The following is an 18379-nucleotide window of genomic DNA, read 5'->3' on the forward strand; positions in this document are numbered from 1 at the left end:
TAAATTTATTTCAAAAATATAGCCTATGCCAGATTTTTTGATTCTCATTAAAAGCAGTAGGTAGGTAGGTACCTATACGTTAAAAAAATTTGGAGACTTTTCAATTCAAAATTTTTTTGAAAAAATAGCTGGAGATCGTTTTCTTTAAATCTTCATTAGTTACCAATGTTTTTCTGTCAGTCGCTAGAGAAGTGAGAGGGGGACGAAGGAAGAACAGGGACAATAGATCAGGTTCCTAGAAAGCAGAAATGACAGGATGAATGTAGGTACGTACGTGATTTTTTATAAAAAGAGAGGATATCGCGACGCGAAGGTGCGAGCTCCACATTGTCATCCCTATTTTCGAAAAAAATCTCAGTTTTATAAAAAAAATCTCAATTTGACGAAAAATTCTTGGAAAAAAAGTGGAAATGAATTGAAATACCTTTGAAAAAATATTTCAGGTCACCTCTTGCCATCACAGTTGGTAAAAATTATTTCAAGTCTCTTCAAGGTTTTCACCTCAATTTCAACTCCGCATTTTTTCGTCAAAATCAGCCCATCAAATTGGGTAAAAATTTTGCATTGAGGCCAAAAATGATGATCGTTTTCATGTTTTATCTCCCTCTCTATCTCAGCCCTTTCTGAAACCAGATTTCAGATTTTTTTTAAAAAACTAGCCTTGTAGCCCATCAAATTTAAATAACGTTTCACATTGATACCATGATTTGCGAAAGTTTTCATATTGAACCTAACCTTCGTTTTTGTCAACCTGTCGTTGGATTTGATAATTTTTTTATTTTCGAAACTAGCCATGTGCCCTATCAAATTAAGTTAAAACTCAGCACAGACCGAATATTACTACAGTTTTCATGTTATACCTCTTCCTTTTTTTATCCCGCTCAAAATCGTATTTACCTAAATGGCAAGTGAAGAGAGATATCTGGCGTGAATTTGTAACACAATTTAACGGACCACATAGAAAGATAGTTTTAAAAAAAAATTATCGTTTTTTGTGATTTGTTTTAATGCCCTGCACTTTTCTTTTTATCAATCGGACTCCAAATTTTTCTTGTTTATTTTCCCTGTTTGTATAGAATTTTGAAAAAGATGGCGATTGTTTTTCTCGCCAGATGGCCAGAAAAATTATTTAAAAATTTAAAAAAAAGTAGCAACTGGCATTTTGATTATCTCGTTGCCGATGTTTAATATTTTTAAAATTAATGAAAAACACATTGAGTAAAGTCAACTTCATATACTTAATAGGATTCGAATATCTATACAATTCGTCAAAAACAATTGGCTTAGATTAAAACAAAATTTTATCACTTTGGAAACATTTCCAACTTGTGCTCGATTTCTTCGTTACAAGCGAAGCAACGTTTCAAATTTTTAGCAACACAAGGGCAGCAACTGAGCAGATGTGCACAGGGCACAAGTATCGATATTGGACCTTGTTCGGAGCAAAATTTACATATTTTTGCCTTTTCACATCGATCGTTTTCTTTTTTCAAGTTTAGAAGACAGGCTGTAAAAAATAATAGATAACAAATCATTAATAAATTTCAAGAAAACAGACTTCTTGTTGAATGATGAGAAAAATCATTACCGAATACTTCGGGGTCTTTTTTTTGAGCAATCATTATCATGGCAAATAAATTTTTAACTGTTTTGGCCTTTTCCGGGCATTTCAAATAATATCGTATAGCCACTCTTATTTTGGATTCATTAAAACCGACTTTTAAAACTGTCTGCGGGAGAAAAAAATGATGAATTAGTTACACAGCTAGAACTCTTCTTATCACAAGTCATTTGATGTACTCGTAAGTAGTAGGTACCTAAAAAGAAAAACTCACTTGGACGACGGAAGATTTCATCAGTTCTTGAATATTATCATCATTACTTCCACATGATATAGATTCGTCTGCACTGCGAGTTCTTTTGCTAGCCTTCTACAATGATAATTGGAGAAAATAGGTAACAAATCTTTCACCTTAAAAACGAGTACCTATTTAAATAAGTAATAGGTACGGTACGTGTACGTACCTTTCTGGAAGCTAAAACTTGTTCTACTTGTTTGAGAAATGTTTCACCTCTCATTTGGAGTAAGAATTTGCAAGAAGGGTTTAGTTTCGCGTGTAGAAACCAGGGGTCGTCGCAGATTTGCCAGTTGATGTACCAAAAGCCACAATCGAAACACTGCACTGAATCTTCACTTTCTACAAATACATGTGCAAATATTTCATTTTTAGTACATACAATGTTGAAGTGCAAGAGCAATCAATGAGATGGATCGTGAACAAAAATGTTGGAGAATTTTAACAAAATTCAGTGGATACCTTCATCTTGAAAAACCATGATTTTTTTGAGGATGTCTCTTCTTTTTCGAGAGCACCTCCAGTGGCAAACATTTTTTTGAGTGACTCTCATCTCAAAATGAAGGTTTCTACTGAATTTGGTCGAAATCCTTCAATATTTTTTTCCGCAATCCACCCTAATTAAAATTAACGAAATAAATGCTCATAAAAATGTAGATCGTACTTACTGGTGTAGAAAAATCCAGCTTCGTACAATTCTTTTGGCTCTTTGTTTGCTGACGATGGCCAAGTTCGGTATGATTTTTCACGAGCTTCTTTTGTACTATAAACGTCGCTCAATTTTTTTTTTATTGCTTCGACGAAAGATTCGCCTTTGACTTGACGAATAAATGCGCATAAAGGATACCACTTCGCATGTTCTTCGCTCGCAACGTCAGTGGATGCCCAGTCGCTAAGAGCCCCATTACAATGAAAACAAACCACTCGTGCTCTTTTTCCTAATTAAATCACATTTTTAATTGTACAACGATGTTCGTTAAATTTATCAACTTGGAATACTTCCAAGAATATAATTGCATATTCACCTGAATAAAAAAATCCAACTTCAGTCAGCTCCTCTGGTTTCTTTATTTCTGGAATCGGCCAATTTTTGAAAGATTCCATTCGCTGTTCAACAGTTTTATAGTTTTCGTGGTAGGGATCGCTTAGATCTCGAGTTTGTTGTTTCATCAATTCCTGTGGATTTTCAACGAATTTTTAAATTAGTGTGTTCACACGAACGCATTCACAAATTGATAATTTCAAATCACCTGGGTACGATATGGTTGCTCCATCGATGACTCAACTCGATTCGCTTTGTCTGTGAATTTTGACCCTTTTACTTTAAAAACAAATTCACATTTCGGGTTCTGTCGAGTATGTTTAAACCAGACATCATCGTCAGCTTTCCAGTTCATTATCGTGATACCGCATTCGAAGCATTGAACTTCATCGTCGATATCCCCTATTCACATAATCAAATAGAAAATAAACAATTTTAATCCACATACATATTGTACATATACGATGCGGTTCACATCTATTGAATGGAGATGAAAGAAGAACAAAATGATTGCATTTACCTGTGTTGAAAAATCCGGCTCTTGCCAGCTGTTGAGGTGTTTTAGTCGCTGATTGAGGCCAAAAGTCGTCAAATGATGATAAGCGTGATTCTTCCATTTTATATTCATTTTTCACTGTGTTTCTCACTTCATCCGCAAAGTGTTCGCCTTCTTTTTCATTTATGTAACGGCATGTAGGGTAATATTTGACATGTTCGAAAGCAGCATCTACGCCTATTTTCCAATTCGAAAGGCCACCGCCACATGAAAAACATTGTACTAAATCTTCGTGTCCTGTTAGGTATTTTACAGATAGGTTAGAATTATCAACATGATGCGAGTAGATACAAGGTATTTTTATCAATATTTCAATGAGTGAATTGTACCTGTATAAAAGAATCCATCTTGAGCAAGTTCTATAGGTGTTTTAATTTCTGGTATTGGCCATTTTTCAAAGGACTTGAGACGTTCTTCTGTGGTATTATAATTAACAAACCTAGGTGCATTATGGTTAACTGGTTGAGGGCTTGTTGATTGCTGAAATTAAAAATCCGATTCGATAAATCCGAGAAAAATTTATTAATGTATGCACTCGTACTTATATGTAATTACTTACTGTTTTTCTTTTTTTGGCCGGACCTGCTTCCATTATAGGTACCTATTGAATTACAAAAGACACCTAAATCTCGCTTAGACGTTAATTCGTTAATAACTTTGAAAATAATCTACACTAGTAAGGAATGACTTAACATATCGCTATGTTGTATGGGTCTTTGGTATACTGATACTGAAACGTACGTGTACAATCGTACGTATGCATATGCATAACAAGTGTGAAGTGGTGCGCTTCGGTCTACAAATAAACGGATGTGTAAGTAATGATAAGATTAGAATAGAAAAGTCAGTGTTGCCGGCTGTTGTCGACTGTTGCCAACTCATGAAAAATTCTGTATTTTTTAATGGTAGATAAAGATATTCTTCGACCCAGGCCCCAGGGTCTAACAAAGTAGGTAGGTATCTGGATTTGGTTTGACTCGTTGTGTCCAATGTCCATTGTCCAACCTCAACTTTCAGCTACGACGAGTGTTGAATTGAAAACATCCCCTGCTTCGTGATGAAAACAATAAAGCATCCGGTACGCTTCCTTTTAAATACCTAACCATAAAATTTTATCAAATAAAGGTAGAAATCTAAAATGCACTCTATTTTTACGCGAATTTTAAAGTACCAAGTCGGTTGGAGGTAGTTTTAAGCCGTTCTGGAGCCTTCAGTAACTTTTTAGAAAATCTAGTTTTTCTAAAAATTTTGCTCACCATTTTTACAAAATTGGGTTGACTTATTTGTATTTATGTAGTTTGGAACCATATTTTTGTCCAACTATTTCATTATCAAAAATTTGAAAAATTCACTTTTACCCATGCCGTTTGATGTAAAAAGCTGAAATTCGATTAGCTTGCTGTTTTTGACATGCCAAGTTGATTGCAGGTGGTTTCCATCCGTCTTCTAACAGCATTTTTGGTTTCAAGAGCAAGAGCATACAAGTTAGAGTTAATTTGGGCAGATTTTAAAGCGCTTTCTAGAAAATTGAAATTTCCAGAAAGTTGCTGGAGGCTTCAATGCAGCTTGAAACCATCTCTAGGAAATACATTTTTGCATTCCAGCTTTATTTTATTAAATTTTTCTGAAATTTTAATTTTCAAAAATCTGCTAGAGGCTCCTGAACTGCTCAAAACTGTTCGAAATTGTTTCTAATCGATTCGGTGGATCGAAAATGAGGTTTGTACCAAATCGTAGCTTTGCCAAATCTTACCTTTTTGAGGTAAATTTGGAAAAATTTTGATTTTTCCTCCATTTTGGCCTAAAATTTTTAAAAATTTACCAAAAATTGAAAAGTACTCTACTAAAGTCTATGTTGGTTTCAAAATTTTTCCACCGTCAGATAGAAATGTGTTTTTTTTTACTTATACGCCATGCCAAATTATGCCATAATTCTAATTAATTAATTTATTACAAAAGTGCAGCCTAGTGCAGCCTATGCTAGATTTTTTGATTCTCATTAAAAACAGCATTCTTCTATAAAATTTGGAAACTTTTGCTATACAAAATTTCATTGAAAAAATAGCTGAAAACTACACTAAAAATTTTTAAAACTTGAAAAGAAATAAAATTATATAAGGCTCTAAAATAAAAATTATTCGTTGCGTTTTTGCCATTTTTGTCACCTCAATTTTTGGGGGAAAAATCCCAGTTTTACAAAAAATCTCAATTTGACTAAAAATTCCTGGAAAATAAATTGGAAATGAATAGAAATTCCTTTGGATAAATATTTCAGGTCGCCTCTTGCTATAACTGTTGCTAAAAATGATCGTTTCAAGTCTCATCAAGGTTTTCACCTCAATTTTAATTCCGCATTTTTTCGTCAAAATTAGCCTTGTAATCCGCCAAAGTGGATCAAGATTTCGCGTTGAGACCAAAAATGACGATCGTTTTCATGTTGCATCCCTCTCTCTATCACAGCCCGATTGAGATATCTGAAAAATTGAAGAATCAAAATTGAATAATGTAAAATTATAACCTCCCCCCCTTGTGGAGTTTGAAGAATGTACTACTAAAAGTCCTGCTTTTTCAAATTGTTAGACATTTTTATTTTGTGTGTATTCTATTTTTGACTCACCACCTCCGTTACCTTAAATCATCGTAGAAGCGCTAGTTTCGCTTCGTTACCACAATTCAGCTTTCTTTTCTAACTAGCTCGTTTGATTTTTTCTCGCCTTTTTAATTAGAATAATTCGATGAAATAGAATTTAGCACTTGATTGATCGAGCATTTCTATTTTGCTGTTTTCACTATTGGCCAACTTTGTTCTGTAATTTGGTACGTAATGTAGCCTACTGACATTTTGATCATATCGTCACTGTTGTTTAATGTTGTCAAAATGAATTTAAAAAAAAAAAAAAAAAAAAAAAACAGACTGAGTAAAGTCAGTTTTATTTACTTAATAAGATTCAAATATCACAATTCGTTAAAAAAAATTGGTTTAGATTAAAACAAAATAATATTATTACTTTGGAAACATTTCCAATCTGTGCTCGATTTCCCCGTTACAAGCGAAGCAACGTTTCAAATTCTTAGCAACACAGGGGCAGCAACTGAGCAGATGAGCACAGGGCACAAGTATCGATATTGGACCTTGTTTGGAGCAAAACTTACAAATTTTTGCCTTTTCACATCGATCGTTTTCTTTTTTCAAGTTTAGAAGATAGGCTGTGAAAAATAATAGATAATAAAACACTAATAAATTTCAAGAAAACAGACTTCTTGTTGAATTCTGGGTAAAATCATTACTGAATACTTCGATGTCTTTTTTTTGAGCAATCATTATCATGGCAAATAATTTTTCAACTGTTCTGGACGATTCGGGGCATTTCAAGTAATATCGTATAGCCAGTCTTACTTTGGATTCATTGAAGCCGACTTTTAAAACTGTCTGCCAGAGAAAAAAATGATGAATTAATTACACATACATGGTAATAGAACTCTTCATCACAAGTCATTTGATGTAGGTGATACCTACAAAGGAAAACTCACTTGGATGACGGAAGATTTCATCAGTTCTTGAATAATATTTTCATTTGGTCTACATGTGGATTGATCTAGATTGCGAGTTATTTTGCTGGCTTTCTACAATGATAATTGAAGAAAATGACAACTCTTTCACCTTAAAAATATGTATTTAAATTAATACATAGGTACGATACGCACCTTTCTGGGAGCTAAAACTTGTTCTACTTGATTGAGAAATGTTTCACCTCTCATTCGGCGTAAGAATTTGCAAGAAGGATTAAGTATTCCGTGTATAAACCAAGGGTCGTCGCAGACTTCCCAGCCAGTAAACCATAAGCCACAATCGAAACATTGCACTGCATCTTTACAAGCTAATGTGCAGTATTGCATTTTTTGTAGAATGTTAATATGCAAGAACAATAAAATTAATGAGGTGGATCGTGATAAAAAATGCCGGAGTCGTCGGAGGATTTTGACCAAATTCAGTGGAGACCTTCATTTTGATTCCGAGTCTCAAAAGATGATAATTGAGATTCTGCCTCGACCTAGGCCATTTTTCCCAAAACAGGTTGAGTAGCGGCTACAGCGAAAAAAACACAATTTTTTTTTGAAAATGTCCTTTCTTTGAGGACCCATATCTCTTCTTCGAGGGCACCCATTCGGAATGAAGGACTCTGCTAATTTGGTCAAAATCCTCCAAAATTTCTTCTATCGCGATCCAATCTAGTAATAAAAATTAATGAAATACCTATGTAACTGTTCTTAAATCTAAATTGTGTACTTACCCTTACCCATGTAGAAAAATCCAGCTTCGTATAATTCTTCTGGATCTTTATACGCTGAATATGGCCAAGTTTTGTACGATTTTTTACGAGCTTCTATAGTCCAATAAAAATCGCTTAACTTTTTTCTTGCCGCTTCAACGAACGATTCACCTTTGACTTGACGAATAAAAGCGCATAAAGGATTCCACTGTGCATGTTCTTCGCTCGCTACGTCGGTGGCTGCCCAATCGCCAAGTGCTAAATTGCAATGAAAACAAACTACTCGTCCTTTTTTTCCTAATAAATCAATCGCATTTTCAATTCTACGCTGATATTCCGTGAATTTATCAACATACCTATTAGTCCGGCATATGACAATAGGAGTAATTGCACCATCCCCCCCCCCGATCCTCCGGGACAACTTTTTTCTTAAAGGGGACATTCTAAGGAACATTTTAAAGCAAACTTGCCCAAATAAAAGTTGGCCTTACTTACAAAATGGCGGTCATTTTGGTTGACAGGTCTGCCGAAATTGCAAATTTTGCGTTTCAACATGGGACTTTCACGAAATTTTTCAAACTTTACAAAATTTATCACCTGTCAAAATTTCAAGTGCTAAAGTGCCTTTTTCGATTTTTGGTGAATTTTTGAAAATCGAATTCAGGCCAAAAATGAGGGGAAAAATCAAAATTTTACCAAATTGACCAAGAAAGCTGAAATTTGGGATATACCCTATTTTCGACATTCCAAATCGATTGGAAACGGTTTCAACCCGTTTTGAGCAGTTCTGGAGCCTCCAGCAGATTTTTGAAACTCGAAATTCCCACAAAATTCCATCAAATTGAAGTTGTAAAGCTGAAATTTATTCTAAAAACTAATTTCAATACACTACGAAGTACTGCAGGTGAATTTCGAGTCGTTTTGGAGCCTCCAGCGACTTTTTGAAAATTCCTAAAGCCTCCAGCAGACGTTTGAAATTTTAAATTTTCACAAAATTTCATCAAATAATGGTGATGGAAAGCTGAAATTTACTCTACACTCCAATTTTAACACCTTCTGAAGACGACTTCAGGTGGGTTCAAGTCATTTTAGAGCCTCCAGCGACTTTTTTGAAAATTACTGGAGCCTCTAGTAGATTTTTGAAACTTGAAATTTCCCCAACATTAGTTTATCAAATGGAGTTGGCAAGCTGAAATTTACTTCACAGACTACATGGATGGTTTCAAATGGTTTTGAAGCTTCCAGCTACTTTAAGGAAATTTCAATTTTCCAAAAAAAACGCCTTACAACCTTTCAGAAAGTCGCTGGAGGCTCCAAAACGACTCGAAATTCACCTGCAGTACTTCGTAGTGTATTGAAATTAGTTTTTAGAATAAATTTCAGCTTTACAACTCCAATTTGATGGAATTTTGTGGGAATTTCGAGTTTCAAAAATCTGCTGGAGGCTCCAGAACTGCTCAAAACGGGTTGAAACCGTTTCCAATCGATTTGGAATGTCGAAAATAGGGTATATCCCAAATTTCAGCTTTCTTGGTCAATTTGGTAAAATTTTGATTTTTCCCCTCATTTTTGGCCTGAATTCGATTTTCAAAAATTCACCAAAAATCGAAAAAGGCACTTTAGCACTTGAAATTTTGACAGGTGATAAATTTTGTAAAGTTTGAAAAATTTCGTGAAAGTCCCATGTTGAAACGCAAAATTTGCAATTTCGGCTGACCTGTCAACCAAAATGACCGCCATTTTGTAAGTAAGGCCAACTTTTATTTGAGCAAGTTTGCTTTAAAATGTTCCTTAGGATGTCCCCTTTAAGAAAAAAGTTGTCCCGGAGGATCGGCAGAGGGGGGGGTGGTGCAATTACTCCTATTGTCATATGCCGGACTATATTTACGAGAATAAATTTCATGTTCACCAGAATAAAAAAATCCAACTTCAGCCAGCTCCTCTGGTTTTTTTATTTGTGGAATTGGCCAATTTTTGAAAGATTCCATTCGCTGTTCAACAGTTTTGTAGTTGTCGTGCTGGGGATGGTTTAGATCTCGACTTCGTTGTTTCATCAATTCCTGCGAATTTTTAAAATTAGTCTGTTCACACGAACGCAATCACGAGATGTTTGTTCCATCGACGATTCAACTTGAAGCGCTTTGTATGTAATTCCTGGACCTTTTACATTGAAAACAAACATACATTTTGGGTTCTGTTGAGTATGTTTAAACCAGACATCATCATCAACTTTCCAGTCCTTTATCGTTAAACCGCATTCGAAGCATTGAACTTCATCGTCGTTATCCCCTATTGCGTAAAATAATCAAATAGGTAATCGAAAATTTTCATCAACATGTATTGAAAGGAGAAAAGAAGAACGAATGAATTGCATTTACCTGTGTTGAAAAATCCGGCTCTTGCGAGTTGTTTAGGTGTTTTAATCGCTGATTGGGGCCAAAAATCATCAAACGATGACAAACGTGATTCTTCCATCATGTATTGATTTTTCACTGTTTTTTTCACCTTCTTCACAAAGTCTTCGCCTTCTTTTTCAATTACGTAATCGCATGTAGGGTAGTATTTAGCGTGCTCGAAAGTAGCATCTAGGCATTTTTTCCAATTCGAAAGGCCACCGCCACATGAAAAACACTGTACTAAATCTTCGTGACCTGTTACATGTTATTCAGATAAGTACATAGGTGGACTTATCAACATCAGATTGCGGGTATGTTTTAAAGATATTTCTATCGATATTGTCAATAAGTGAATTGTATGTACTTACCAGAATAAAAGAATCCAACTTGAGCAAGTTCTAGAGGTGTTTTAATTTCTGGTATTGGCCATTTTTCAAAGGACTTGAAACGTGCTTCTGTGGTAATATAATTAACAAACCGCGGCGCACTTCTGTTAGCTTGGTAAGAGCTTCTTGATCGCTGAAATTTTAAAATTTGATTCGATAAACCCGAGAAAAATTGAATAAAGTGTACGCTTACTTACTGTTTTTCTTTTTTTGGCTGAAACTGCTTCCATTAGGTAGGTATGTACTTGTTGAATTATTACCAAAAAAAAACACCTAAATCTCGCTTAGAATTTAAGAAATTAATTTTTTTCAAAAACTTTGAAAATAATCGACACTACGGACTACCAAGTACCTTTACACAAACATATCGCCATGCTGTACATGTCATTGTTTTCGGTATGCTGACTAAGAGATGTACGTGTACATAATCATGATGGTCTGCACGGGCCGAGCTAGCTCGCGAGCTATATCTGCCTCGGCCCGGCTCGTAATCTCGAGACGAGCCTGATGGGCCCGAGCTCGGACTGACGTGGATGTAGTGATTCATTTTTTTTTTTTTACATGAACGATAAATATCGTTGTTGCATTGACCTTGACGTGACGCAACGCAGGGGTTTTCCTTACTAAACGTAAGTATTGTTCTGACGCGATCAGGTGCTGCAGTGACCAACGTGACAATACGCAGTGTTGTACCTACGTAAATTTTAAGTACTTAATCCTTTGGAGGTACTTGACAATCGTTTTCATGTTGCATCTCCCTCTCTATCTCAGTACTCCCTAAAACCCGAATTCAGAATTTTTTTTCTTCAAAACTAGTAGCTTTGTACCCCATCAAATTTGCATAATTTTTTCATTTCTGAAACTAACCGTGTGCCCTATCAAATTAAGTTAAAATTTAGCGCTGAAATCGAATATTCCTACAGTTCGCATGTTACATCCTGTCCTTCTTTTTTAGATCTCCCAGAATCGTATTTGCCTAAATAACAAGTTATGAGGGAGGGTTAGTGTCAAAATTATCTTAATTTATGCAGTGTATCTAACGAGTGGTGAAAGTAGGGAAAGTAGTGATTTTAAAAATGGGTAGTGAAAGTAGCGAAAAAATAGTAAATTTAGTCAAAAAGGTAGTGAAAAAATCAAAAAATTCATCAGGGTGTTTATTTTGTATTGTTTTTCTTTATAATTTTGATTGAAGATGAATTTGGCTTTGTTAATCAGGGTGTCCATTCTCCTGGAAAGCCTGGATAAGTCAGGGACTTTGGTGGGTCTAGAAAAGTCAAGGGGTTTTGTAATTTTCACGAATTCACACTCAATATGGAAATTTCTTTTTAATAATCAAGTTTCAAACCCAAAAAATGAACTTCTCATAAAAAAAATCGTTTTTATGCCTCTCGAAATACAAATTTTCAAGAGAGTTCCCCCTCGCTTGGGCATGTTTCGTTTTCTTTTTCAAAATCAACTTCCTTCAAAAAAACATCATTCAAATTCTGAAATGTTAAGAACCAAAAAATAAACTCGTTTTTAGGTATCTTGAAGTAAACATTTTCAAAAGCTCCCGACTCAGCTTGAAGAGAAACTTATGAAAAAAATTATTCCACCTCCCTCCCATCCCCCGTCGACTTCTTTTTTAAATTAAATCATGGGGTAAACTAAGTACGTACTTACTTCTAAAAAATTTAGAAACTTTTCAATTTAAAATTTCATTGAAAAAATAGCTGAAAAGTACACTAAAAATTGTTAGAAACTTGAAAAGCAATAAAATTATAAAAGACTCCAAAACAAAAATTTTTCGTTGCGTTTTTGCCATTTTTGTCACCCTAATTTTCGAAAAAATCCCAGTTTTACAAAAAAATCTCAATTTGACGAAAAATTCTTGGAAAATAAATTGGAAATGAATAAAATTCCTTTGGAAAAATATTTCAGGCCGCCTGCTGCCATAACTCTTGGTAAAAATCGTTTCAAGTCTTTTCAAGGTTTTCACCTCAATTTTGATTCCGTTTTTTTTCGTCAAAGTCAGCCTTGTAATCCATCAAATTGGGTAAAAATTTCGTGTTGAGGCCAAAAATGACGATCGTTTTCATGTTGCATCCCCCTCTCTATCTCATCCCGTTGAGATGTGTGAAAAATTGAAGAATTGAAATTGAATAATGTAAAGTTATAACCTCTCCCTTGTGGAGTTTGAAGAATGTACTACTAAAAGTCCTGCTTTTTCAATTTGTTAGAAGTTTTTATTTTATGTGTATTGACTCACCTCTGTTACCTTAAATCGTCATTATGTAGAAGCGCTAGGTTCGCTTCGTTACTTAAATTCAGCTTTCTTTTCTAACTAGCTCATTTGATTTTTTCACGCCTTTTTAATTAGAGTTCGATAAAAAAGAATTTAGCACCGATTGGTCGAGCGTATCTATTTTGGCGTTTTTACGATTGGCCAACTTTGATCTGTAATTTGGTACGTAATGTGGCCTACTGGCATTTTGATCATATCGTCACTGTTGTTTAATGTTCTTAAATTGATTTTAAAAAAAACAAATGAGTAAAGTCAGTTTCATTTAATAAGATTCGAATATCACAATTCGTCAAAAACAATTGGCTTGAATTCAAACAAAATTTTCTTATTTTGGAAACATTTCCAATCTGTGCTCGATTTCCTCGTTACAAGCGAAGCAACGTTTCAAATTTTTAGCAACACAGGGACAACAACTGAGCAGGTGTGCACAGGGCACAAGTATCGATATTGGACCTTGTTCGAAGCAAAATTTACATATTTTTGCCTTTTCACATCGATCATTTTCTTTTTTCAACTTTAGAAGACAGACTGTAAAAAATACATAATAGATGACAAATCTGAAATCACTAATAAATTCCAAGAAAACTGACTTCTTGTTGAATGATGGGAAAAATCATTACCGAATACTTTGTTGTCTTGTTTTTGAGCATTCATTATCATGGCAAATAATTTTTCAACTGTTTTGGACGATTCAGGGCATTTCAAGTAGTCTCGTACAGCCAGTCTTACTTTGGATTCATTAAAACCGACTTTTAAAACTGTCTGCAAGAGATAAAAATAATGAATTAGTTACAAAAGTAGAACGCTTTATCACGTACAGGGTGCCCAGAAATATAGGGTACCCCTAAAAAAGTGTTCTGCTAAATACTTTAGTTGGTCACGGTGAATGATAATAATGATAGCACATGATTGGTTGTTGGACTGGAGAGAATAACATTCCACCAATCATATGCATCTATTTCACGTTGCCAACCTATATGTATTTTTAATGAAAAACTTTCTTTGGGGTACTCGATATTTCTGGGCACCCTGTATGTCATTCGATGCAGGTACAAAAGACAAAAACTCACTTGGACGATGGAAGATTCCATCAGTTCTTGAATAATATCTGCATTAGTTCTACATGTTATGGATTCGTCTACACTGCGAGCACTTTTGCTAGCTCTCTACAATGATAATTGAGGAAGATGGCAAATTTTTCATATTACAAAAAATACCTACCTAGGTATATGCATTTAAATAATTAATAAGTACGTAGACGTACCTTTCTGGAAGCTAAAACTTGTTTTACTTGATTCAGAAATGTTTCACCTCTCATTTTGCGTAAAAAATTGCAAGAAGGATTAAGTATTCCGTGTATGAACCAAGGGTCGTCGCAGACTTCCCAGTCATCGTACCAAAGGGTACACCCACAATCGAAACATTTCACTGCAGCATCCTGACCAGCTAATATGCAAAAGCGCAAGAACAATTAATGGGGTGGATCGTGATAAAAAATATCGGAGGATTTCGACCAAATTCGGTGAAGTCCTTCATTTTTGAAGGGGTAATATGGGTCGTCAAAGAGGAGGAATTTTCGAAAAAATCGTAGTTTTTTCACTGTTGCGCTTACCTAAGCCATTTTAAGGAAAATGACCGAGTCTCAAAAAATGATATTTGAGGTTCTGTCTCGACCTGGGCTATTTTTCCCAAAACTGATTGAGTAGGGGCTATAGAGCGAAAAACCCATGATTGTTTCAGTGTTTCTAAAATGTCCCTTCTTTGAGAACTCATATCTCCTTTTCAAGGGCACCCCTGGAGCCAAAAAAATTTCTGAGTGATTTTCATTCAGAATGGAGGTCGGTGCTGAATTTGGTCAAAATCCTCCAATATTTCTTGATTCGCGATCTACCATAGTAATTGAAATGAATGTTCATAAAATGTAGATTGTACTCGTACTTCACTGCTTACCCAGGTTGAAAAATCCAGCTTCGTACAATTCTTCTGGATCTTTGTTTGCTGAATATGGCCAAGTTCTGTACGATTTTTTACGAGCTTCCGTTGTCCTATAAATATGGCTGAACTTTTTTTTTTCTGCTTCGACGAAAGATTGGCCTTTGACTTGACGAATAAATGCACATAAAGGATTCCAGTGTGCATGTTGTTTGCTCGCTACGTCGGTGGCTACCCAATCGCCAAGTACTAAATTGCAATGAAAACAAACTACTGTGTCTGTTTTCCCTTATAAAACAAATAACAATCACATTTTTGGTTTTACGCTGATGTTCCCTGAATTTAATTTATCAACTTACCTACTTCCAAGAATATAATTTCATGCTCACCTGAATAAAAAAATCCAACTTCAGCCAACTCCTCTGATTTTTTTATTTGTGGAATTGGCCAATTTTTGAAAGATTCCATTCGCTGTTCAACAGTTATATAGTTTTCGTGGTAGGGATCGCTTAGATCTTGACTTTGTTGTTTCATCAATTCCTGCGAATTTTTATGGAATTTTTAAGTTAGTGTGTTTGCACGAATGCAATCATTTTGATAATGTGAAATCACCTGTACACGACGTATTGTTTGCTCCATCGACAACTCAGATCGATACGCTTTGTATGCAAATTCCCAACCTTTTACATTAAAAACAAATTGACATTTTGGGTTCTGTCGAGTATGTTTAAACCAGACATCATCGTCAACTTTCCAGTCCTTTATTGTTACACCGCATTCGAAACATTGAACTTCGTCGTCGATATCCCCTATTAAAATAATCGAATATGTAATCAAAAATACTAATCAACATAAAATGTACGCAGTAGGATGCAGTTCAAATCTATTTAAAGCAGAAAAGAAGAACGAATGAATCCCCGGGGGAAAAAAGTTCCGACTTAGCCATACATGATCAACGATCGTAGGTATATGGATTTTGACTATCCACCATATACAATACAAATAATACGATCATGTCAAAACTTTTTTCCCTGGGTTGCATTTAGATACCTGTGTTGAAAAATCCGGCTCTTGCAAGTTGTTTAGGCGTTTTAGTCGCTGATTGGGGCCAAAAATCGTCAAACGATGATAAACGTGATTCTTCCGTTTTGTATTGTTTTTTCACTATTTTTTTCACCTTCTCCACAACGTGTTCGCCTTTTTTTTCAATTACGTAACTGCATGTAGGGTAGTATTTAGCGTGCTCGAAAGTAGCATCTAGGCATTTTTTCCAATTCGAAAGGCCACCGCCACATGAAAAACACTGTACTAAATCTTCTTGTCCTGTTACATATTGCACAGATAAGTACCTACATGAGTACAGAATTATCAACTGCAGAATGCGAGTATAATAATTGTTAAAGATATTTCTATCGATATTGTCAATAAGTGAATTGTATATAAGTATAGGTACCAGAATAAAAGAATCCAGCTTGAGCAAGTTTTAGAGGTGTTTTAATTTCTGGTATTGGCCATTTTTCAAAGGATTTGAGACGTTCTTCTGCGGTAATATAATTAACAAAACGCGGTACATTTTTGTTAGCTGGGTTAGGGCTTCTTGACTGCTGAAATTTAAAATTTGGTTCGATAAACCCGAAAAAAAGTTGATAAAGTGTGCGGTTACTTACCGTTTCTGTTTTTTTGGCCGAAACTGCTTCCATTAGGTACTCGCTGAATTACAAAAAACACCTAAATCTCGCTTAGACCTTAAGAAATTAATTTTTTTCAAGAACGTTGAAAATATTTACACTAGTATCTTTACACAAACATATCCCCATGTTGTATGTACACGTCATTATCTTCGATATGCTGACTGAAAGAAACGTGAACATATTACATAATAAATAGTGGCCTGCACACTTGCACAGGCCGAGCTATCACGTGAGCATACCCGAACCGCAGTGCTGCCAAGGGTGCTGATAATCAGCACATGTCCTACAGTTTTCATGTTACATCCATCCTTCTTTTTTAGCTCTCCCAAAATCGTATTTACCTAAATGACAAGTCATGTGAGGGAGGGTTAGTGTCAAAATTTCTTTAATTTACGGAGGGTATCTAACAAATGGTGAAAGTAGTAAAAGTAGTGAAAAAATGGCGATTTTAAAAATGGGTAGTGAAAGTAGTGAAAAAGTAGTAAAAGTCAAAAGGTAGTGAAAAAATGGAAAAATTCGTTAATGTGTTCGTTTGTATTGTTTTTCTTTATAATTTTGATTGAAAATGAAAAATACTTACTTTGTGTACAATTTTTCTTCCAATTTCAATTTTTTTGAAAATTTTCCTGTGAAAAATTTGACTTTGTTAATCAGGGTGTCCATTCTCCGGGAAAGCCTGGAAAAGTCAGGGAATTTGGTCGGTCTGGAAAAGTCAGGAAAAAGTCGAGAGATTTTGTAATTTTCACGAAAAATCCCTGGAGTTTTGAAAAAATGATCAACTGCAAATTTTGAATATGTGCCTGTGATGAAAGAAAGGCATTATTTTTTTTACTTCTCGATTCACAAATTTTCAAAGACTTTTGCCCTCGCTTCGCTCGGGCTCATTTTCTTTTCTTTTTCAAAGTCAAAATGGAAATTCCTTCTAAAAAATGAAGTTTTAAAGTCAAAAAATAAACTTCTCACAAAAAACATCGTTTTTATGCCTTTCAAAATACAAATTTTCAAGAGCTTTATTTCGCCTTCGCTTGGGCATGTTCTTGTTCCTTTTCAAAATCAACTTCCTTTAAAAAAACATCATTTAAATTCTAAAATTTTAAAAACCAAAAAATAATTTCTTTTGTAGGCATCTTGAAATAAGTATTTTCAAAAGCTCTCGACTTAGTTTGAAGAGAAACTTATGAAAAAAAAGTATCCCATCTCGTCCTCGCTGTCAACTTCTTTAAATTAAAGCATGGGGTAATGTATGTACATACGTATGGAAAATTGGAAAAAATGATCTAAAAAACCTGGAAAAGTCAGGGAAAATGACTTGCCAAAAATAATGGACATCATGTTAATGTTTTGTAATGAGAGGGTGGGGGGAGGGGGAGTCGAGTGGAGAGCTTTCTGAGAATTTTATTGAAAAAATATAGTGAAAAAGTAGTGATTTTTTCAAACAAAAAATCCGTTACATAACATGTTATGGTATCAGTCTGAAGTCCTGCCTCAACTTAATGGGTAACAGGGCTAGTTTGAAAAAAGAAATCGTTGTATCAGGTGGGGAGGGGGGGGGGGGGTTAAGTCAAGTTGGAGAGGAGGATACAACATGAAAACGATCGTCATTTTTGACCTGAGTGTGAAATTTTAACCCAATTTATTTGAGCTTGCGTACGATTGATATGGAAGAAAAAATCCTGACATCAGGGTTTGAAGGGGGGAGGGAAGAGGGTCAGACACAGGGTGAGGTATCACATGCGAAATATCGTCATCAGGGTGTCTACTGGCAAGAAAAAGGCAAGAAAGTTAGAAAAAGGCGAGAAATTCGCTTGGATGGCAAGAAAGTTAGAAAATAGTATAGAAATTCCTTCGAAAAGCAAGAAAATTTCCAAGAAATCACATCAAAAATCTCTGAAAAATTGAAGTTATCCCAGCAAAATTTCAAGTTTTTATTTTGTTAAAATTGATGTTGTTCTACTTTTCGAATTA

At 34.9% G+C, this 18379-nt stretch overlaps 4 protein-coding genes across 6 annotated transcripts in view; 1 reads left to right on the forward strand and 3 right to left on the reverse strand.

Moving 5' to 3' along the window:
• Positions 1-18379, forward strand: part of SNF4Agamma (SNF4/AMP-activated protein kinase gamma subunit) — a 224026-nt gene that overhangs the window by 120734 nt on the left and 84913 nt on the right. The window lies entirely within an intron of this gene.
• On the reverse strand, positions 1220-4243 carry LOC135844255 (E3 ubiquitin-protein ligase XIAP-like). The gene is made up of 10 exons (XM_065362405.1): positions 4014-4243; positions 3784-3934; positions 3419-3691; positions 3107-3300; positions 2882-3032; positions 2525-2794; positions 2026-2198; positions 1836-1931; positions 1589-1730; positions 1220-1507 (listed from the first exon to the last, which is right to left on the reverse strand). Exons 1-10 carry the CDS (start codon positions 4044-4046, stop codon positions 1305-1307), a joined length of 1686 nt encoding a protein of 561 aa, XP_065218477.1. The 5' UTR covers positions 4047-4243; the 3' UTR covers positions 1220-1304.
• On the reverse strand, positions 6367-11029 carry LOC135844266 (putative inhibitor of apoptosis). Its single transcript, XM_065362418.1, is given in 10 exon segments — positions 6367-6661; positions 6743-6884; positions 6986-7078; positions 7160-7332; positions 7747-8022; positions 9635-9782; positions 9785-10014; positions 10104-10376; positions 10490-10640; positions 10705-11029. Coding segments are annotated over 10 exon segments (1722 nt in total). The 5' UTR covers positions 10738-11029; the 3' UTR covers positions 6367-6458.
• On the reverse strand, positions 13037-16611 carry LOC135844254 (E3 ubiquitin-protein ligase XIAP-like). Of its 2 annotated transcripts, none has more exons than XM_065362404.1 (10): positions 16391-16611; positions 16177-16324; positions 15774-16046; positions 15336-15532; positions 15113-15263; positions 14742-15011; positions 14056-14237; positions 13862-13957; positions 13412-13553; positions 13037-13319 (listed from the first exon to the last, which is right to left on the reverse strand). In XM_065362404.1, the coding sequence occupies exons 1-10, from the start codon at positions 16421-16423 to the stop codon at positions 13117-13119; spliced, it is 1695 nt and encodes a 564-aa protein (XP_065218476.1). In that variant the 5' UTR covers positions 16424-16611; the 3' UTR covers positions 13037-13116. The 2 variants fall into 2 exon arrangements, with proteins under 2 accessions (XP_065218476.1, XP_065218475.1); XM_065362403.1 differs by having other exon boundaries at positions 16177-16327; positions 16391-16610.

The sequence above is a fragment of the Planococcus citri genome, chromosome 4 (genome assembly GCF_950023065.1).
Source record: "Planococcus citri chromosome 4, ihPlaCitr1.1, whole genome shotgun sequence".
Classification (NCBI taxonomy): Eukaryota; Metazoa; Arthropoda; class Insecta; order Hemiptera; family Pseudococcidae; genus Planococcus; species Planococcus citri.